Here is a 24,548-nt window from a genome sequence, read left to right as displayed (position 1 = left end):
CCACTGGAAGTGAATGAAGAATTGGGATCTGGAGACAACTTCTCAACTGATATTTAAAATCAAGTGGAGGGGAGCTGTATTCTCCACCACTGAAAAACTGGATATTTCGTTACTATCTTGTAAGGAAATTCATAAATTTTGACTAACATAGTAACCCCTGGGGTGAGAGTAGGAGAGGAGAACAACATTCTAGGGCCCACTCAGACTCCACTGCTAATGACAATATCATCCTGTATTTCAGTGTCCCACTGAATAAAAAAGGAAAAATGTTTAACTATTTATTGTAATCAGTACTAATGACAATACCATCTTGTAACCATCTATTAAAATACAATATAAATACAGAAAAGTATACATAGCATACAACTTAAAAACTGAACGGGGGGGGGGAGGGGGGGTGCGCCAAGGGGAATACAGACACATGTCATACTTTAATCAATAAAAATTTTTGAGAAAAAAAACCCTGAACAAACAAGTGTAACCAACAGGCACATTTTTAAAAATACATTTTTATTGATTTCAGAGAAAGATAGAAACATCAATGATGAGAATCACTGATCAGCTGCCTCCTGCATACTCCCCACTGGGGATAGAGACCACAACCTGAGCATATGCCCTGACTGGGAATGGAACCATAACCTCTTGAATCAAAGGTCGACGCTCAATAGCTGAGCCATGCCAGTTAGGCCAACAGGCAGATTTTTTTAAAATGCATATTACCATCAACCTAGAAGCATTCTCATGCCTCCTCTTGGAGTCACTACCTATGACAACCCTCCCCCCAAAAAAACATCATTTTGATTTCTAAATTTATAGATCAGTTTTGGTATTTTAGCATTTACTTTAAATTGAATGTACAATACATACTCTTTTATATCTAACACTGTGTTCAACATATGTTTTAATTCAAATCCCAGAAAGCAAAAAGTAAATGAAAAAATTACAAAATTTGAAGTAATAATGGCTAAGAAATTTCCAAAATTAATAACAGAAATGTATTCACATTTACAGAAAGCACAATGTATCCTAAGGATTGATTTTTTTTTGGGGGGGGGGGATGTGGGGGGAAGGTTGATTTTTTTAAAAAAATTCAGACTAGGTAAATGATAGTAATACTAAAAAACTCCAAAGACAAAAACATCTTAAGAGTCAGAGAATAAGATCCATAATCTTTGAAGTAATGACAATTAGAGTGGCAATATGTTTCTCTATGATAGAAACCAAATGTCAGCTAAACAGTATGTACAAAGCATAAAAGAAATGACTACCAACTAAAACTGTGCACCTGTACAAACTATCTTTCAAGGTCAAAGGCAAAATAATAACATTTAAATAAATGTAAGCATTTACTACCAACATACCTATACTAAAAGAATGTCTAAACGGTGTACTTTGGGAGAAGAAAAATGACCCCAGAAAGTTTAAGACTCTAAAAGAAATACTGAGGAAGAAAACCAGTAAACTAATGTAAATCTCAATAAGCACTAACTATATAAAATAACAACAGCAGAAATACCTAATTTATATAATTTTTTAAAGGAAAAAGTTAAAACACTGGACAAAATAGCATTCAGTTTGGAGTGGGTTATGAGAGGAAAGGATTCCTTATGGTGTTCAGAGGAGGTTAATACCTGAATTTGTTCTAACTCAGATAGAAAAATCTAGTAAGAAAACAAATCATAAAAGCTCTATCAGTATTTTTAAATGGCAAAAAAAAATGAAGAAAAAAAAGCAATAAGATATGGAAATGTAGGACATGGAATGCAAAAAATAATATGGCTGAAACAAGGCAAATATACCAGTAATCATCATAAGTATAAATAGAAACATTTACCGTATATACAGAAAAACTATACAACATACTACATGCCATTTGCAACAGCTATACCAAAAGCAAAATGACATGGAAACGTTGAAATAAAAGAATAGTTGGGCTTTAGAAAAATTAACAAGACAGACAAACTTCTGCTGATATTGATCAATAAATATATCTTAGGTAAGGTTTAAAAAACATTTAAAATCCAAAAAATTGTTGTCAACAATGTTTTCCAATATGCATTATGTTGTCATATGTTCTTCAAAACAACTAAGTAACCCTGAACAATGGCACTTTCTGAACATCAAAGCTAATAAAGAAGGTAGGAAACATTGCACAATTCTCCTGAAAGTAATAATTTTATGAGCATAAAAAATATTCTCAATTCAGAATCTGGAAAATTGGGTTCTCCATACAATGAAAACTACTATATCTGCCTTATGGCCAGATACTTACTTAACTTGAAAATGATGGAGCTAATTTGTTTATTGTGGCTAGTATTTGACCTTTCAAAGTTAAAACAAAATCACCTCCCATAAAGTTGATTGAGAGATAAGGCAAATATAAAAGTGCCTTCAGCTATTCACAAAGAACTTCAACTTAAAAAATCTCTCACTGAAGAGGCTCCAAAAGTAGCAGTAGGATGAGAATCAATGTTTACCATAAGGAAGACCCAAACCTAAACTGCTCTTCATGTAAAACAACGTCAATTCCTACACAGAATGGAGGCTCCTCTGGTTTAAAAGAAAGATGCTCACACATTATCTCCCAGATGCTTAGTGTGTGACCATGCAAGCTGAAACCACTACAGCCTTTTTTCTAATAAGTAGGAAGCCAGCTTAAGAATGAGGCCAATAGACAGAGCAGAGAAGCTGAACAAAAAACACTAGGTTACCCAACTAAACTCTTTTCATATTTGTAAGTCAATACATTCCTTTAATATTTATGAACCAGGAAGTCTTGGTCAGGGCATATGTCTAAATAAACATGAAAATGTGGGCTCCATCCCCAATATGGGATATGCAGAAGGCAGCCAATCAATGATTCTCATCATTGAAGTTTCTCTCTCTCCCCCCCTCTCCCTTCCTCACTGAAATCAATAAAAATATATATTAATGCATATATAAATATTACTCAAAGTCAAGTTTTCTGTTACTTTCGTTCAGAGTATCCTAACCTATACACCTAGCCCAGCCACTTACAAGTTGTCTGTCCCTGAGGAAGTTGCTGAGCTTCACATATCTGGAAAAAAATGACCAATCAGAAAGCTATCACCCCTCTCCATCCATTAGATCTTCTTGACTTTTTGACCACAACAGTCTCATAACTGGTCTACCTGCTGCAGCCCTTGCCTCTATAGTCTACTTTCAATATAACATTGGAATACAGAAGGGAAGGCATTGAGTTTTTCAAAATCTAACCATGGTTATATGGCTAGAATATGGCAGAACTATAATCTAAACCAATCTTCTGTTCCTTCTTTAAAATTATCTGTACTTGAAAATCCAGACAATACCTACTTATCATCAATGTCATGATAATCAAATGAAAACTACAGCCTAGCAGTATAGGACACAAAACACAATAAATTCATTATATACTATACAGCCACTTCCCAGAGAACCTGGCAAAGAAAACTGGAGGGTCAATGCAGGTTGTTTCTTAGCTGACTTTCTGAAAAACTATGAGGAAGTCAACCTCACCAAAAAGCAGTTAGTGAGGCCCAAACATTTATTTGTGTTTTCATCTTCTAATCTGGTCACCCAGTAGATCATCTGTATCACTGTGTACACTTTAGCTTTTGTGTTTTTATGTACAAAAATCTAAAACTAACTTTAAAAATTTTACATTATAAGTTATCTGTTTAAAACAAGTAATCTAAACTGCTATTTTTCAAGCATTACTTCTATTTCAGAATGTTCTATGCAGTCTTCTGGAGAATAAACTTTAAAGTAATAGAGACAAAAAAGGAGGCAATAAAAATAGCCTCCACTGCTATGTAATCCACAATTTGGAACTCCTATAATCCTCCTATATACCCTGTTTCCCTGAAAATAAGACAGTGTCTTATATTAATTTTTGCTCCCAAAGATGTGCTAGGTCTTACTTTCAGGGGATGTCTTATTTTTCCATGAAGAATACGGTACACATTTATTGTTAAATGAAAATAAAGGAAATTTATTACCTGTATACGGTACGGTAGTATGGTAGTACGGTAGTTGTCAACACAAACCAGATAAACTGTGAATCCTACAGTATCAAGAATTGACTCATTTATTCAGTGACAATCATGTCATCATCTTCTGGAACATCATTATAACAATCCAATTCCTGAATTTCCTGGTGAATTTCTTGTGACTCCATTTCTTTCAGAATCAGTGGACCAAATCTCTCATGTTTAGCCTAGGGGGGGGCCTTATTTTCTGGGGATGCCTTATATTTCACTCAGAAGGAAACCTGTAAGTAGGTCTTATTTTCGGAGGATGTCTTATTTTCAGGGAAACGTGGTAATAAAAGGGTAATATACAAATTGTCCCTTCAACCAGAGTTCAACCAGGGGTCGGGGCCAGCCTGCCAACTACCCAAGGCCCCTCCCACCAGCCAGTCCCACTCCCAATTGCCACACTACAATCCCGATTGGGGGCAGGCCAGCCAGCCAACCTCCCACATCCCCTTCCCCCCACTGGCAGATGGACCCCCATGCACAAATTTGTGCACCAGGCTTCTAGTATAGAAACAAAGACTCAGAAGAAGGGCATCAGTAAACAGGGTAGTAGATACTGGAGACTCACTCAGTACATGGGAGAAAAATAACTGACAACACAAAACAGGCATAATTCCCATTCAACAAATAGGATTCCCTTTCTGAATCCTGGCATCTAAAGAGAAATAAAGATATAAATAGGCAATGCATTAAATGTGCTTAAAAAGCCAGCCATTTTTAATAGCTACTTGAACATACATTACTATTTATTAGAGGTCTTCTGAGTACTTTATAATTATTTCTCAAAATATCCCCAAGAAATCAAGTGACACATCTAACTGAACCAACTGTACTAACGTAAGGAATTAAAATAAGGTATTCGTTTTTAAAGCCTGGTCATACTGAACAACTGCTGAAATTTAGTAGGTAATCTCTGGGCTTCGAATAGTTACAATGCCATTAATAAGAAACAGAAATAATAACAATAATAACTACAAATATAATAATTTGATTAAATTTTACCAATCCTATACATTTTCTTTTTGAGCACTTTAAAGAAATCAAAACAATTTTAATACATGATAATTAAAAAGACCCTCAGTGTTTTACATACACACAGAAAAAGTACTTTACAAATGTCAAGCGAACAAAATTAAAACAAAAGAAATAGCTACATTTCATAATGAGATCTTTACCAGGGGGGTTATTTTATACTGAAAGCTTTATTATATCAATCCTTAAAACAGTCAATGATGGAATAAAGTTTGCTTATTCCTATTAAGATTAAAGTGGGATGATCTACTTTACAAAGTATGAAAAAATTAATGATCAAATTTAAAAGAATTCAGGTATGTATTTTCTTAGTGCTAAAGGCATTCATTAAAATTCAGCTGAAATTATCTATCATCCTCTTTATTTCCCCCTTCATCTTACTTGCCTCTTCCTGTGCCAAATTTCACAAGACTTAAAGAGAAAAAGGCTTCCAAACCAAGTGTCAGATATATGGCTATTATTTATGGCTACATTGTATGTATGTATATAGTGATAATTTAGGAAAGTTCTTAAAACTATGTGTAGAGTCATATATTACACATATATGTCACTTTGTTAAGAGGGCAAAGTGAAGAGACAGGTATAGCAGTCAGGAACAGAATGTTTACTATAAACAATCTGCCAGTAGTAATGTCTGCTATCCAAAATTAGGGTTGCATTCAGCAGTCTTATTTAATTCTTCCATTCACATAATATAATGTCAGTCAGCCCAAGTAGCTATGTTTTTCTATCAAAGTAGAAACAATTTTTATAATTAGAACTATACATAATACATAAGGAGGAACTTAGTGGCATACTACACTGCTTCAAATAAGTTAAATAAAATTGAAGCAATCTGTTCAGTACATTTTTAAAAGACATTCTGAGGAAGAGAAATGTAAAAAGACTCTCTGTTACTCACCTGTAACCCTCTCCTTCGTAGAATACTGGAATCATCCATAATAGGTATCGGACGAAAAAAGCCACTCCCCATACAGTCAACTAGTACTGCCTACTTGCTTACTGCTGGGTGATGAGGCAATCAATCCCATTCTCCATGCTGTGCCCACTAACCACGGCTCCACTAAACCAGTTCTCTCAGTCTAGCATGAGTAGATAATCACTGCCTCATATCAATGCCACGTCTTTCTTCACAGCAGTACAGACAGATCTCATCTGAATCATCACCAAAACTGGGAAAATATTTTTCTTTTCCATTTATACCCCCTTTGGTTGAAAATATCTGAAGTACCAAGAAAATGACAAAGGTTCAAAAAAAATTCCAATCTTTGATATCCTAACTTCACTGCTTATTAAAAAGGTTTAATAAACAACAGTCTCCACCTACAGCTATTAAGCTTATAAAATCCATGTCACGTTCTTCTTCCAAAAACAAAACCACTCCACATGTTTTAAAAAAGAAAACAATTCTTCAGAAATACAAAGAAAAACATATTATCCTGATGCCTGTGTTTTCGACTTAGCTGCCATAAAACCAGTTATTGTTTTGACTCAGTCGGCAAAATTCCTTTCATCCTTTGTACAGACAAAGCAAATGTCAGACTCTTTCGATACTGTCACAGGCTCTTTTGTTTCTTTATCTCTAGATACACTGTTCTTTACTTCTTGGACAGTCACGAAAGCCTCTTTCTTCAGAATCTTAGATCATTGCTAAAGTCGGTTCCACTGCTCCTTTATGTAAAGGAGGGGGCTAGTACATATGTGGTGAGCTCTGAGCATGGACAAATTCATTCATCTATTCATTGCTGACAGTACTGTCACAGGAAAAGCTCCCCATTCCGTCAGACTTCTAAAAGGACACAGCATGAAAAAGTCTAGTTTTACCCAGGCTTTAATAATCTCAGAACAATTTATTTGGTCACTGGCTGCCATTTTCAAAGCAGGTCTTCAGCCAAATTTAAAGATGTTCCTAGTCTCTTAATTTATAACTTAAAAATAATTTTTTTAGAGCTCCAGAGTGAAAAATTAGCTCTCATGATTTTGTCATTTAAATGCTCCATAAGCAATGTTTTAAACTTTCCAATTCTATAGTAATCACCGAAATTCTAGGAAAGTGAGGAAACTTGATTTTTTTCTAATGAGTCACAATAAAAATAAAAAAAATTGTTAGCTAAGGCAACACTATATTTTTAGGAACCATTACCTACCAAGTCACAGTTGTTTTTCTCCAAATTATAAGACATATTATAAATTATGCACTCACCAAAGGATTTCAAGAGATATTAATCCAAATTTCCTAATTTGAGAAATAAAGGTACATATAAAGCACCCTGAATCAGGCTATTATACACTCTCAGGAACAAATATAGTAATAACTACAGAATGGATTCAGACTGCAGCCAACAACAAGGAAAAGCTGTCCCTCATATAATTATGGCAGCTGCACTAACAGTCTGGGGCTTAAAAGAAAGTCTATTTTCAAAATCTTTTTTCTGGTATTCTTACAGCTGACTTAGTCACAAGAGCTGTAGCCACATTGCTGAAAATAGCACAGAAAGCAGGATCCACCTCCCTTTCATTCAGTGAAAAAACTCCTAATCCTTAACACAACCAGTGTGGTCTTTCATTGTTAGAGCTAATAAATCCACATCTCCATGGACTCCTTCCATCTGCTGCTTTAAACAGCTAACAGCTGGATTATGTCCATGGGGAAAACAAACACAAGGCCTGAACAGACAGCTAATTTGCATAGGGTGTGCTATCCACTAGATGAGGATCTGCAAAGTCACAGGTTTTTAGTTTCTTGTTTTTTAATCTTTTTATTGATTTTAGAGAGGAAGGGAAAAGGAGAGAGAGATAGAAACATCAATGGTGAGAAAAAAATCATTTATCGGCTGCCTCCTGCACATCCTCTACTGGAGATTGAGCCTGCAACCCAGGAATGTGCCCTTGACTGAAATTGAACCCTGGACCCCTCAATCCACAGGCTGACGCTCTATCGACTGAGCCAAACCAGCTAGGGCAAGTCACAGCTTTTAAAGCTATAGAACCTCTCTATCAGAATAGATTGTATTAGCTAACTAAAACATATACACTGAGTGGCCAGATTATTATGATCTCTGAATGCATAATAATCTGGCCACTCAGTGTATATCCTATATAATAAAAGGCTAATATGCAAATTGTCCCTTCAACCAGTGTTTAATCAGCAGGCAGGCCAGCCAAGAGCCCATGTCCCGTCCCCCTGGCCAGGCTGGCCAGACCCCACCCATACACAAATTCATGCACAGGGCCTCAAATAAATGCGCGCGCGCACACACACACACACACACACACACACACACACACACTGAGTGGCCAGATTATTATGCATTCAGAGATCTTCATAATCTGGCCACTCAGTGCATATATTTACCAGCAGAGAGGAAGTAATCTGTTCCTCCTTATAGAAATATACATGATGCATTCTTATAAACCATTCAGAACAGCGATTCATAATTCAAACTCTTTATTCATTTACTAATTCAGGAATCATTTATTATGCCAAGCAATAAAATGGGTATGGGGAAAGATTACCAAGATTAACATTACCCATAGACTAATAATTATATTCTAGAAGAGTTCAAATTCAATGGGAAAGTAATTATAATACAATACAATATAATACAATATGAAAAAAATAGCACAGAAAGCAGGATCCACCATACAATATGAAAAGTATGACAAAATGCTAAAGGAGTGTCAAAGTTGTTCATTACATGGGAAAATTTACAAAAAAATTTCTAATGGATGTGTTATCTGGTTGCTGAAAATAAAGACAATAAAGATTATGGCAGGAATTGAGAGGAGTAGGAAAATTTATGCCTGATGATAATATATTGATATATATATATATATATATATATATATATATATATATGGCTAATATTCAAAGTGTCCCGTTAGATGTTCGACTGGTAGTTTGATCACTCACTATGACATGCACTGACCACCAGGGGGCAGTGAGGAGCGGAATGAAGGAAGGCCGCAGCCAGCAGCCAGAAGGCCCCAATTGGCCCTGATCACCAGCCAGTCCTAGGGACGACCCTACCCATGCATGAATTTCGTGCACTAGGCCTCTAGTCTAACATAAAAGGGAAGGAATAGTTAGTAAATACAGCAACCAGATAGGGAAGGGTTTAGACCAGAGGTTCCCAAACTTGTTTGTGCCGTAGACCCCTTGCCATGTTTTTCAGTTTTGGGTAGACCCCCTACTTACCTGATATTGATTTTTTTGTAAATTTCTAACTGTAGTGAAGTTTAGTGTTAAAATTTAATAAAAAATAATGTACCTACTTTTCTCCGGAATTCTCAAACAAAATAACACTAATTCACTATAATTTGTATGATAAACTACCAGTTTATATTTTTTTAAATATTTTCTCAGCACTTTCCTATTCAAGATTCAGGAAACGAATGAACGTATTTTTCTCACATTCATATTTATAGAGTGACGGATTGAACAAGTCGGTGCAAGTTCGCGAAGCTTTGAGACAAAAATTGGCAAGAATGTTTACTGCGCGTATGCTTGTAACAAGATGATACTGGTATATCATTATGTGCAGGTTTTTATCCTACAACTTACACAATTTTATAAACATATATAATAAATTTTTTACTTCATAGGTACTTTTATAAATAATTTATATGTTTTTATATTATAAGATAATATGATGTAAGTAAATAGGTACTATCAGTGTATGTTGAGATCCACTATCGTGGACCCCCATTTTCATTTCATGGACCCCCAAATTTTTTTTTCGCTGACGTAGACCCCTTGCAGGTTGTCATAGACCCCTGGGGGTCGATATAGACCACTTTGGGAATCACTGGTTTAGACATATGGATTGATAAGAAAAATTACCCTAATGGTTCATATTGAATAAATTTGATTTATAAATGATGTGATAATTTAGCTGAAATGCCTTATTTTATAACTAGACAAATGAGGGCCCTGCTATATAATTTCTTAGCAGGGGATATAACCTGTTCAGAAATTATATAATAGAAACTTGAACTCATGTTTCTGCTAGAACATGCAGCTTTCTAAACAGAACAGATAGAGGAGGGTTTCTTGTCCCAGAAAAAATGAATAGAACAATTTCATCAATTTCTCTACTATACATTAATTTGGTGTTAATAAGACTATTTGGCAATGAACTACCATGAATTATAGAGGTTCCAAGTTCAGTGCTTTGCTCTGTGTGTGTGTTATATGCAGTGACTGTGATAGGCCTGGTGAAAACGCCCCCTTCAGGATTTAGGTTTTGTAACAAAAATTAATTTTCTCATTGCGCCTACCTTGGTTTGTTTACCATGTAAAGGAATAAAGTGAGTGCAATTGCATTACTAGTCCCAAATTAGGTTCATGAAGTCATCACTACCAGAATAAAAATTCAGTGTCTAAAATAACTAAGTCCTGCCGAAACCGGTTTGGCTCAATGGATAGAGCGTCGGCTTGGGGACTGAAAGGTCCCAGGTTCGATTCTGGTCAAGGGCATGTACCTTGGTTGCGGGCATATCCCCAGTAGGGGGTGTGCAAGAGGCAGCTGATCGATGACTCTCTCTCATCGATGTTTCTAACTCTTTCTCTCTCCCTTCCTCTCTGTACAAAATCAATAAAATATATTTTAAAAAAATAAAAAAATAAAAATAAAAAATAACTAAGTCCTAGCCAGATGTAATAGGGTAAGAAAAAGATATAAAAGGCATACAGATTGAAGACAAACTGTCCTATTTGAAAATGGCATGGTTGACATGTAGGAAATCTCAAAGAATATACAAAAAAACTCCTAAACTAAATGAGTTTGACAAATTCACAGGATAAAAGCCCAATGCACAAAATCAACAGTATTCTTATATATACCAGAAACAAACATGTAGAAACTAAAAGCTAAAATACAATACCACTTACAATCAGGGGAAAAAAAAAAAGGGATTTCAGCTCACTTTCCCTCCCTGCCCTCCGCCATATAACCTCTCTTAAGTTTTAGCTCCACTTGAAATAAATTACCAAGGATAAGAGACTAAGATTGGTATAATCTGACAAAACATATTCAAAATATGCATGCTGAAAATTACAAAATGCTGATTAAATAAGACAAAGAAGATCTAAATAAATGGGAGAGTCACACTGTATTAGTGGGTTAGAAGACTAAAATAGTAAAAATACCAATTCTCCCCCAAACTTATCTATAGGTCTAATGCAACTCCTATAAAAATCCCAGCAAAAAATTTTGTTGACATAAACAAACTTACTTTGAGGATAGTCCTATAGATTAATGAAACAATATAGAACCTAGAAATAGGTGTATACAAATATGCACAATCTTTTTTTGACAAAAGTATAAAAGCAAATCAATAGAAAAAGGACAGACCTTTCAATAAACTGCAATGGACATTCATAAGCAAGATCAATCAATCAAGCAATCCAACCTACACCTCACAAAAATTAACTCTACATAAATCAGATTTAAATGTAAAATTAAAAACTATAAAAAGTTTATAAGAAAACATTAGAGAGAGAGAATCCAAGATGGTAGGGGTTAGTATGTAGAAGTTATACTTACCTCCTCCCAAATCGGAAATAACAGCTAAATTATAGAACAGTCAACCTGAAGTCTAGCTGAAGAGAAGTTTTATAAGGACATAGAGAAGAAGCCACGTGGAGACTAGTAGAAAGAGCTAAAGAAGAAAAGGCCTTATGTAGTAGATGTCTTGTGGGGCACAGGGTGGCTAGCCCCACACACGTGTACAGCAGTTGAGAATCCAGAGGGAATATCTCAACTGCAGGGGTCCACCCCCTGAGGAGCAGGGGGTTTCAACCCCAGGCTGGGCTGCCAGCCCTGGGAAGAGGAGCCCACAAACACCTGGCTGTGAAGATCAGTGGGTTTCCGACAACCACAGTGAGACAAGAGACTGCAAGAAACCCAGGTGCCCTTTTATAGGACCAGTACACAAAATCACATTCACAGGCACTCACCCTGGCCTCCTGTGGAGGAACAGTAGCTCAGAGCAGACTGGAGTCATACAGGGAGAGGTTGGTTTGTACAGCCTTTGGGAGAGGGCTAGAGAAACAGCTGCCAATGTACCTGTGCTGAGTCCTTTTCCCACACCACCCAAAGACAGTATCTTTCCTTAGTCTGGCACTCCCCTACAAAGAGCATCAGCCTGGGGAGATGTACTAGCTTTACCTTCCCAACTCCATGGGGGCCCATGCTGCCAAACTTGCACCCTGCAGAGAAATCAGCTAGCTGCAGCAGCCAGCCTGGGCTCACTGCGTACTCTTTCTTGGAAAGCTCTTAAGGAGATCAGGACAGACTCAGGGAGTGTCAGAGATTCAGAGGGAGAGACTGAGTGGAGTGGCTCTAGAGCAAGGTCCATTCCCTGCCCCCCACACGCCTTAACTGGCGCCACTGGTACTGTGCAGAACCCTCCCTCCACGCAACCAAATCTTAATCTGCTTTAGCCTGATGAACTCTACTGGTCTCACCCTGATGACTCATTGAGACCCCACCCCATTGCAAAGGTCCACAGACCCCAGGGAAAAGGGGGTGGCTAACTTCAGTGTACCCTGAGACTTTTGCTGAGTGACTTCAGACCTAGCACTGGTGCCAAGTTTGAATCTATATCAATCCGGTGAACACCATCACTCTACCTGGTGACTCACTAAGAACCTGCTTCATGTAACTCATATAACGCCAGAGGCTCTTTCAGTGGCTGAGCTAATAAGCAGCTTCAGGTGGAGACAAATCTTGGAGTGCCTTGAGCCTTTTGCTGACCTGCCCCAGGCTCAATACTGGTGGGAGCCGGGCTTGGTGAGTAACGTGGACCCTCCCATGCACACCCAGGTTCAGCAGAGGCAGCCACAAACTGTGGATCACTTTATGGCTCCAACTAGGTAGCCCAGGGCTGGTTACAGGCAGCACCTTACACTGACCTGCACCATAATCCCTTCCAAGAGGCCCCAGAACCAACACGTGGATTCAGACCACATTAGGGCACTATCTAATTAGCTCCACAAAAAAACACCCAAAGGGAGATCTTAGCAGGCACCAGACCTTGCTGGGGTAAATTCCACTGCATAGGGTCGGCCCCAACACAGTAGCTCCTACACTGTGGTCAAGGTCAATCTTCATAGTCAACCAGCCCAAGGGTCAACGCCAACAAATGAATGGGCCAACAACAATCAAGACTCAACTACAACAGAAGGGTTCACATGACCCACACAAGGGACATTCCTAGAGCACCTAGCTCAGGTGATCAGGGAGATTACACCACTGAGCCCCACAAGACATCTACTACATAAGGCTGCAAGGCACAGCAGACCTACCTAATACACAGAAACAAACACTGAGAAGCAGCCAAAATATCAGGAGAAATCTCCAAGGAAAAAAAAAAGAAGAACTAAATGAAATGGAAGTAAGCAAGCCCAGATGTAGAATTCAAAAGAATGATTATAAGAATACTCAAGGAACTTAGGGGAAGAATGGATGAACTCAGTGAGAACTTAAAAGGATAGTAAGCATAAAAAAGGACAGAACCATAAAAAAGTCAGAAATAAAAAATATAATATCTGAAATTAAAAAGTACACTAAAAGAAATTAACAGCAGATTAGATGAAGCAGAGGATCAAGTCAGAGATTTAGAAGACAAGATAGCAGTAAACATTCAAGCAACCAAAAAAAAAGAATTTAAAAAAATGAAGATAGCTTAGACCTTGGAGACAATATAAACTATAACAACATCTGACTCATAGGGATACCAGAAAGAGAAGAAAGCATGGGATTAAAAATCTATTTGAAGAAATGGTAACTGAAAACTTCCCTAACTTGGTGAAGGAAAAAAAAGACACAGGTCCAAGAAGCACAGAGAGTCCTAAAGAGGCACACACCAAGACATATCACAATTAAAATGGAAATGGTTAAAGACAAAGAATCTTAAAAGCAGCAGCAGGGAGAACAATTTTGCAAGAAACAAACCTTGCTACCACGAAACCACTTGAAAACAGAATTATTACATAAAAAGTTTACAAATAACTATTTGCTCTCTACCTTATTTTCTAAAAGAACTTTAACTTATAATTGATATATACAAATTTTTAATTAAGGAATAGTAAATGCTATATTTACATGTATTTTATTAAGCCAGAAAACTGGAATGATAGAATTTCTCAATTACAAAAATTGGGTTCTGGGATGAAGACAATCTCAAAATAGATTTATGAAAAAAATTAGCAATGATTTGACCAAAATTGCAATTTGATTTAACATAAAGTAATTCATAGTCAAAACTATATATGTAAGCTCAATATTTTAAAAAGTTGTAAGATATATAGGATATCATCCACTTGCCCCCCCAAGATCATCCCCTGTACCTCAAACTGCAGGATCATTATGAACTACATCCACAGGTTGCCCTGCCCTCTTCTGTCCAGATGGGGTCAACCAGTAAGTAGCACCAGCAGGAGATCACAGAAAGAAAAGAGGGTAAGGGAGAGTGTCAGGGACAATTTATTCTCTTGGGTTGGTCCCTGCTGGGTCATGTTAGGCTGGCTGCATCCCACTACTACAAGTCATATCAATTGTCAGGTTGTCCTCTACACACAGCCACCTCTCTCCAAGTTCCAAGCATTACTTCCTCCCTTCATCCTTTCTCCAACGCTAGGTAATAGCAACAGTTTACTATTAAGCAGAAGGTACTATGTGTATATTGTCATTTCACTATACTCTGTTCATATCCCTTTATTATAAGACTAGAGCCGGGACAGGTTTGGCTCAGTGGATAGAGCGTCGGCCTGTGGACTGGGTTCGATTCCGGTCAAGGGCATGTACCTTGGTTGCGGGCGGGCACATCCCCAGTAGGGGATGTGCAAGAGGCAGCTGATTGATGATTCTCTCTCATCGATGTTTCTAACTCTCTATCCCTCTCTCTTCCTCTCTGTGAAAAATCAATAAAATATATTTAAAAAAAAAAAAAAAAAAAGACTAGAGAGGCCCAATTAATGAAATTCATGCATGGGTACAGTCCCTAGGCTGGCCTATGATCAGGGCCATCTTCCCCAGCTACCTGCAGCCAGCCCTGCCTCCCACTGTCACACTCACGCCCCCTTCCTCCCCCCCCACCCCCCCCCCCCCCCCCCGCCTCCCCTTCCCCGTTTGCCATCCGTTGATAGGTGCCTGAATCCTGGGGGAAGGGACGAAGAGGTCGGCTGTTCCTACCGGCTCACCAGCTCCACCCCCACTGCAAGTGGCCATGAGGTGATCACAGCCTGCCAGCCAGGGAAAGGAACCAAGTTGTCAGTGCACCTCATAGTGACTGCAGTTGGGGTCAATTTGCATATCACCCTTTTATTATATAAGATCATAATTTGTCTGTTCTGTTTCCTTCCAGGAACCTGACCAATATGTGGACTAAAATTAAATGTATTTTCACTTTTATTTGCATACTCTACAGAATAGAAATTTCTTTCAACTTGCAGAGAAATTTTTATGAAATAAGAATTATGTAACTTATATACTAATATTCATAGCCCATGAACATGGACAATTGGGTAGTGAAGATCTGGTTGGGTGGGTAGGGACTTGGAGGAGGGGAAAGGAGTGAAAATGGGAGAGATCTGTAACACTATCAACAATAAAAAATGTAGCCGAAGCCGGTTTGGCTCAGTGGTAGAGCGTAGGTCTGCGAACTGAAAGGTCCCAGGTTCGATTCCGGTCAAGGGCATGTACCTTGGTTACGGGCATATCCCCAGTAGGGGGTGTGCAAGAGGCAGCTGATCGATGTTTCTCTCTCATCGACGTTTCTAGCTCTCTATCTCTCTCCCTTTCTCTCTGTTAAAAATCAATAAAATATATATATTTTTTAAAAACAATAAAAAATATAGAAAGAAAGACAGGACCAAGTAAACCTCTCCCTACATATAATCTCAATAAAAATCTTCAATATCTGAATAGTTGAGAAAATTATCAATAAATCCAACCAAAAACTGCAATTCAAATAACCCAACCTGCCAAAGACTTTTCTTTCCACTTATGTACAACTCTTAAAATAGACTTCAAAGTCAGACCTACCTGCCCTAGCTGGTTTAGCTCAGTGGATAGAGTGTCAGCCTATAGGCTGAAGGGGCCTGATTTTGATTCCGGTCAAGGGCAAATACCTTGATTGCAGGATTCGTGTAGGAGGCAATGAATTGATGAGTTTCTCTCACATCAATATTTCTCTCTGTCTCCCCTCCCTCCCTCCACCCCCCGCCATTTCCACTCTCTCTAAAAATCAATGGAAAAATATCTTCGCATGAGGATTAAAAAAAGAAAATCAGACCTGCCTGGTTTTGAATTCCTGCTCTAACATTCACTTACAGCGAAGTGTTGAACTTTGCTTTGTTCACTATTGTATTCCAGGCATCTAGTACAATGGTGATATAGAGAAGGTACTTCATAAATATTTGTGAGATGAACGAAAAAATGAACAAATTCCTGTGAGCCTGTAATTTCCTCACCTGTGTAAAGATAATTACATCTACCTCAAAAAGTTCTTGAGAAAATAAGAAATATATGTATGCAAAAGAACTTAGGTATAGTGTCTAGTAAATATTAATTTTCTACCCCAACTCAAATATCTCTAATAATTTGACTGTTTCATGACAGAATATACCAAAATCAATACTTTTCAATCTTTCCTCAATATTGTTAAATAAACCTATGCATAGCAATACATGACATTAAAGGTTCAATTAAAAGACTTTCTGTACAAAATTTATAAAACAGAAAACCTAGTTATAAATTTTAACTAGTGATTTAATAATACCATTTTTACACATATAAAACTGTGCAAAGCTTGCATAAATTATGTCATGTATTCTAACTCTAAATAAATTCAATAAGATGTCTTTCAATGGTCTCAGTAAACTGACTTATCTTTTAAAAAATAATTTTAAGTGCCTTTTTAAAATACCAAAGCCACTATTTTTAAGGCAGTACACCTTAGATTCTTTACAAATTGTCACAGAAGATATAATTAAAATGTTTAACAATCTAAAATCCAGCTCCAATTTGTTCAGACAAAATAATTAGTCTATTCTTTTGCTTCTCTCTTAAGAATTTTCTTGAGAATAAGCAACTAAGCTGCTAACAGTCTGTTCAATCTCATGAAACTCTCCCAACTTTTTTAAAGTCTCTTATAAAATATTACTCTCCTACCTCTGAAATGACACTAGGTGGCATGTTCCTCTTATAAAAAAAGAAAATAGTACGATTCTCAAGTTAAAAGGCAGTGACCTAAACTCCTAAAATCCTTACTAAGTTGAATACTTCACTATCTTATACTATTTGCCCTTTCACATAGAAATTGTTCATGTTTCCCTATATTCCTTTTCATTCTCTGCATTTTCTTCCATGATGACTTATTTCATAGCTTCCAAATCCAGATCTATAGTTCTAAAACTGACCTCCTTTACTTCAGATGTCTGTTTTTAAGACTATCTAACAAATGGATAACAACATGCAAAATAATTAATTTGGACACCCCCGCTACTTATACAAAAGTTCATTTTAAATGGATCAGTGAAGTAAATATATGAACTAAAGCCATAAATAGCATAAGGGTAAATCTTCCTAACCTGTTATCTGGCAATGAATTCTTAGATATGAGACCAAAAGCACAAGCAACAAAAGGAAAAAATAAATAAATTTGACTTTAAAAATGTTATGTATCAAAGGACAGTATAATGAAAGTGAAAAGATATACAGAATAAAAAATAATTGTAAATCATAGGTCTGATAAGGGTTTCGTATCAAGAATAAGTAAATCTTACAACTCAACAACAAAAGGACAAACATAATTATTTGTTTTACTTTAAATTTTTTGTTTTTGAATTTTAGTTGACATACAATATTATATTAGTTTCAGGTGTACAACACAGTGATTAGACATTATATAACTTACTATGTGATCATCCCAATAAATCTCATAATGATCTGACACCATAGTTATTACAATATTGACTATATTCTCTATACTGTACTTTGCTTTTGTAACTATGACTAGATTGTAACTACCAATTTGTACTTCTTAATCCCTTCACCTCTTCACTCATCCCTGCCAACACTCCTCCCATCTGGCAACTGTCAAAATATTTTCTTTTTCTTTAATATGTTTCTATTAATTTCAGAGAGAAGGGAGAGGGAGAAAGATAAAAACATCAATGAGAAAGAATCATCAATCAGCTGTCGCTTGCATGCCCCCTACCTGGATCAAGCCCACGATCCAGGCATGTGCCCTGACCAGGAATTGAACCATGTCCTCCTGGTTCATGGGTCGACACTCAACCACTGACCTACACTGACCAGGCCAAAATATTTTCTGTATCCATGAATCTGTTTCTGGTTTGCTTGTCAGTTTATTTTGTTGATTCAAGTGTTGATAGATATGTACTTATTGCCATTTTATTGTTAGTATTTTTTCTTTTTCCTTCTTCTTAAAGGCCCTTTAATATTTCATGTAATACTGATTTGGTGGTAATGTACTCCTTTAGCTTTTTCTTATCTAGGAAGCTCATGTCCTTCAATTCTAAATGATAATTTTATTGGGTGATCTTGGTTGTAGGTCCTTGATTTTCATCACTGAATATTTCTTGCCAATCCCTTCTGAACTGCAAAGTTTCTGTTCAGAAATCAGTTGACAGTTTTATGGGAGCTCCCTTGTAGGTAACCAACTGCTTTTCTCTTGATGCTTTTAAGATTCTTTGTCTTTAGCTTTTGCCATTTTTAAAAAAATATACTTTATTGATTTTTTACAGAGAGGAAATGAGAGATAGTTAGAAACATTGATGAGAGAGAAACATAGATCAGCTGCCTCCTGCACACCCCCCACTGGGGATGTGCCAGCAACCAAGGTACATGCCCTTGACCGGAATCAAACCTGGGACCCATCAATCCGCAAGCTGACGCTCTATCCACTGAGCCATACCAGTTTCGGCAGTTTTTGCAATTTTAATTATTATGTGTCTTGGTATGGGCCTCTTTGGGTTCATCTTGCTTGGGATTCTGTGCTTCCTGAACTTGTATACCTATTTCCTTCACTAGGTTAAGGAAGTTTTCTGTCATTACTTTTTCAAATAGATTTGCAATTTCTTGCTTTCTCTCTTCTCTTTCCAGCACCCCTATGATGCAAATGTTGGCATGCTTAAAGTCCCAGGGCACCTTATACTATCCTCATTATTTTTTTGTTGTTGTTCTGATTGGATATTTTCCACTTCTTTATCTTCCAAATATCTAATTTGATACTTTGCTTTATCTACTCCAATGTATTCTTCATTTCTGACTAGTTCTTTCTTATTTTTGAACTAGAGGCCCAGTGCCCAAAATTCATGCACAGGATGGGGGGGGTTATCCCTCAACCCAGCCTGCACCCTCTCCAATCTAGAACCCTTCATGGATGTCTGACTGAGCCTAAATTGGCAGTTAGATATCCCTCTTACAATCCAGGGCTGGCTCCTAAACGGTTGCCTGCCTGCATGCCTGCCTGATTGCCCCTAACCAACTCTGCCTAGCCTAACCACCTCTGCCTGCTGCCTGATCACCCCTAACTGCTCCACTGCCTGCCTGATTACCCCTAACTGCCTCTGTCTTGGCCTCCACCACCATGGCTTTGTCCGGAATGACATTTGGAAGGTCGTTTGGTCTAATTATCATATTATGCTTTTATTAGTATAGATTCTGTTTTGTTTCCTATCTCTTGTTGAAGTTCTCACTAAATTCATCTACTCTTTCCCTAAGTCCATTGAGCATACTTATAACCAGTGTCTTGAACTTTGCATCTAGAACAGTGTTTTTCAACCTTTTTTGGGCAAAGGCACACTTGTTTCATGAAAAAAATCACGAGGCACACCACCATTAGAAAATGTTAAAAAATTTAACTCTGTGCCTATATTGACTATATATAAAGTAATTCTCTTGAATAGGAATCAAATAAACACAAAGAAAGTATTTTATAATTACTTTATTATGAAATATTAAGTAAACAAAATAGTGAAAAATTATAAAATTCTTGTCTTGTCTGCACCTACGGCACACCAGGCAACATCTCGCAGCACACTAGTGTGCATCGGAACAGCGGTTGAAAAACGCTGATCTAGAAGATTGTCTCCATTTTATTTAGTTTTTTCCAGAGTTTTGTTCAGTTCTTTTTTTTCTGGAGTTTTGTTCTCTTCTTTTATTTGAGAAATGTTTGTCTCCTCATTTTGGCAGCCTCCTGTGTTTGTTTCTATTGATATATATTAGGTAGAGCTGCTATGTCTCCCATGCCTGGTAGAGTGGCCCAATATATTAAGTATCCTGTAGGTCCAGTGGCATGGCCTTCCAGTTCACCCGAGCTGAGCACTCCAAGTGTGTGTGTGTGTTCCTTACCCCTGATGTGTAGGCTATGTATAACCTTCGTTATAGTTGACCCTTGATTGCTGTTGGCACATCAATGGGAGGAATTTACCCCCCAGGCTGATGGGCTGTGAGGACTGACTGCAACCATTGTGGAGGGGCCCAGTCCACGGAGCAGGACTTACTTCAGTGAGGCTCTAGTTCCCACTGAGTTTCCCGCTTAAGTGTGTTGTGTTGGAGGTGGTTGGGGATGCTTCTATGTAGTATGAAGCTGTCCACCTGATGCACTGATTCTGGGCCTCCTGGAGTTGCAGACCAGGTTTCAGCCACTGCCTATGTTCTACCTGAGACCACCTGGCATGAGCTGCAAAGGGATCTGTACATAACTGCTATTTGTGCTAGGCTAGGAGGTGCCCAAGAGAGGCCAAACTACAAACTATGGCCAGCTGCAGTTAGTGCTGGGCCCGGGGTCACTTAGAGAAACATATGAGGTACACTGAAGCCATATGCTGCTTACTAGAGAAATTTTAGGTAAGTGTGAAGCATGAGCCAAGGCAGGTTGTTCATATGGAAAAGCTGCTTGAAACAGCTTGGGTGGGTCCAAAAGTGGAATTGGGTGGGGGCTCTGAGAATCATCAGAGTGGGACAAACCATAATAGGCAGGCTAATGGAGAGTCGGATATGGCTCCTGTCTGCTGGCTTTGTTGGGGGAGGTCTCAGAAAAGGAACAGTGGCCTCTGACAGTACTTCTGTCGGTGAGAAAGCTGCCCCTCTAGCTCTTGACCTGATGCCAGACAATTCAGTTCCTCCCATATGTCTCTGGTGCCTTCTGAACTACTGCCCCAGAACTGAAGCTCAGAGGGAGTGAGCCCAAGTAAAGTCCATGAACAAGCCCTTTAAGAACACGTGGGACTCCAGGAACCCTCAGCAACCATCCCTGCTAGTCTCTCCAACCAAAAGTTATGGAGACTTCTCTTCCTGGCACTGGAAACCTGGGCTGGGACCCCTCTCTTCATACTGAATTTTTCATAACTCTCAGTACATAATTAGTATCAGTGACAGTATAAGAGAACAGTCAGAATATATTCAATTAAATTCCATTATTTTTCTATTCTTCACTTTGAGAAATTAAACTACTCAAATCCTAAAAAGGAAAGAATAGATGTGGCAACGACAAATGACAATCAATGATTTATTCATAAAGCGAGGGACCCACTTTACTAACACTTACCAAACCAGCAGTAAGAGAAGGTGCAGACTGTCCAAGAGACTGATTTCTCATTCGAACCAGATTTGATGCTTCTCCTGAAGACTGCCAAGTCACCTGTCCCACACTGCTATGCACACTGCTGGACAAGGGGAGCAGCTGCTTACCTTCAAATAAAAGGTTTAGAAAATATACCTGTAATTATTTTAATTAATTAATGAAAAATATAATGATATCAATTGGATAAAAGTGTATTGATCCAAAACAAAGTCAAGTTCCTCCATATCCATTTCAGAATCTATAGCCCTATAAAAATTCTAACTGTCTTGGTGGTGGTGAGAATTCCAAATGGAATACTAACTATTTAAAATTCTCTGTAATATCTACCACCATGCCACCTCTTACCCCTCACTCTGAGACCTGACCTAGCAGGCTAGGAGTTTTCCATTCTTTTCCATACTGTTTAGTTTTTCACCAACTCAATGCAACATGTCAGTCTTCTAGTTTAGCCCTTAGGTTTCCAGAAGGCAAACACTGAATCTACACTGCTCTTTCAAGACTCCATGAGTTCAGCCAGGACTGACTACCTTAATCCCATTGAAAGACTACAAGAAAGTCACTTAGCCGAAACCGGTTTAGCTCAGTGCTAGAGCGTCAGTCTGCAGACTGAAAGGTCCCAGGTTCGATTCCCGTCAAGGGCATGTACATTGGTTGGCAACTAGTCGATGTTTCTCTCTCATCAACGTTTCTAGCTCTCTATCCCTCTCTTCTCCTCTCTGTAAAAAATCAATAAAATATGTTAAAAAAAAAAAAAAAAGAAAAAAAAAAAAAGAAAAAAGAAAGTCACTTAATAAAGACTGAGTATCTAGAACTGCAATGATTTTCTAATTGAGATACAAGTCTCATTTCAATCCCCTCCTCCACACCGTTCTTCATGTTGCTGGTAGTGATCTAACCAAAGCAAATGTGGTCTTGTCATTCCCTTTCTTAAAAATGTCTAAAGACTGCTGACTGTTTAAAGAATTAAGCCAAACTTTTAAAAATACTAAAAGGATCCTCCATAAATTGATTATCTTTCTGGCCTTATCTCCTTCAGGTGTTCCATTCCCATTTCCTCACTAACCTTCAATTTATGCCCTGCACTTTCAACTGGCCTTATCTTGATCACCCAATTCACTTGGAAATACTTCTCTTCCTGGCAAAATTCTATTCGTAATGGAAATAACCACTAGAATAAAGATATAAGCAAAAGAAGATTTTGTTTTGTTTTTTCTACTACATACTCTTTTATTGCAAACAAAACTGACAAGTTATTTAGAGAGCAATTTAGCAAAACTTATAAAAATGTTGATTTGAATATGTTTGGACCCAGCATTCCACTTGTAGAAATGTAGTAAAAAAAAAAAAAATACATATATATACACCAGGATGTTCATCTTAGTGATTCTCACCAAAATAATAATAGAAATGTGTTCATTACAAGTTAAAGAAATTATAATATTTCCACATAATAAAATACTAAACCCACTAAAAATAATGAGCAGCTCAACATTTAATTAAGAGAAAAATGCTTGATAGTTCCTATTATATTTAGTGAAAAATGCAATAAGTATGTAGCATATGATGCCATTTAAAAAAAAAAAGTTTGTATATATTTTAAATAATTGTTAAATGTATGTTGAAATACACTGAGTGGCCAGATTATTATGATCTCTGAACACATAATAATCTGGCCACTCAGTGTATATCCTGTATAATAAAAGGCTAATATACAAATTGTCCCCTTCACCAGGAGTTCAACCGGCAGGCAGGCTGGCCAAGCGCCCATGTCCCCTCCCCCTGGCCAAGCTGGCCAGACCCCACCCCTGCATGAATTCATGCACTGGGCCTCTAACACACACACACACACACACACACACACACACACACACACACACTCTCTGAGTGGTCAGATTATTATGCATTCAGAGATCATAATAATTTAGCCACTTGGTGTATAATGTAATATATGTAAGTGGGTTTGGAGGGAGGGAAACAGAAGAAAGTAATGATTAAGGACTTTTTCCTTTTTCCTATAGCCTCTGCCTCAAAGAGTGACTTAAAAGGAGGCTCAGTGCCTAGTAATTCACACAAAGGTAAACAATCTGGATATTTATGCAAATATACTATAGAACATGCAGCAATATAGACTATTGATAACAGCCCAACAAGGTACATGCTGTTATTTGCCTAAGGTGATGCAATTAATGGGTCCAGGAACTATTGTGGTGTTCAATGAATCAGTCTTCAAAGCTAGTAGCTGGTTTAGGGCTTTGATGTATGGTGCCCCCAAGTCTTTCCTAATAATTCTCATAAATATCTACTTGTCTTCTTCAGTCATCAACCTCATTCAGACCAACATCATTCAGGGACTAGCAAAATTTATGTCTTTTTACTTCTAGTGTCTTTACACCTATCACAAATGCCAAATACCTTATTTCAGGCCATCAGCATCTGAGTCACTCTTTTTGCAGTTCAAGGAGGATTCTTTTTACTCTTTATATGCACAGAAGATATACAGACATACAATTTAGACTTTAAAAGGAGTCTCCATCTACTTCATTCTTCCTCTCATACATACCATCCTTGAGCTATATACCCAGGACTGTCAGGGTTTTTTTTAATGTTCCTCTGGAGGGCATGAACAAGTCACACGTCCCAATATCTAGTATTGCCTTATCATGGGGTTTTTCATATCCTATTAAAACTCTTTAATGCCCTACTAAACTATGGGTTCAATAAGGATCAAAATAAGAATTTCAAGTCATTTAAAAATTCCTCGAAGAAAGATGGTATCTGCAGTGTGGGAGAGGGACTCAGCACAGAGATCCTGGCGGCTATCTCTTCAGCTCTCTACCCAGAGCCACAAAAACCAGT

At 37.7% G+C, this 24,548-nt stretch overlaps 1 protein-coding gene across 6 annotated transcripts in view; it reads right to left on the bottom strand.

Annotated features, from left to right (window-relative positions):
- The window catches only part of MAST2 (microtubule associated serine/threonine kinase 2), a 137,958-nt gene that overhangs the window by 89,937 nt on the left and 23,473 nt on the right, over positions 1-24,548 (bottom strand). For all 6 annotated transcript variants that reach the window (XM_084874484.1, XM_084874476.1, XM_084874478.1 and 3 more), the window contains exon 3: positions 21,657-21,799. In XM_084874484.1, coding sequence (XP_084730610.1) covers positions 21,657-21,799 — 143 coding nt within the window. The remainder of the gene's footprint in view (positions 1-21,656; positions 21,800-24,548) is intronic.

The sequence above is a fragment of the Pipistrellus hanaki genome, assembly GCF_964339955.1.
Source record: "Pipistrellus hanaki genome assembly, chromosome: 2".
NCBI classification, from domain to species: Eukaryota; Metazoa; Chordata; class Mammalia; order Chiroptera; family Vespertilionidae; genus Pipistrellus; species Pipistrellus hanaki.
This window is presented reverse-complemented; position numbering and strand designations above follow the sequence as displayed.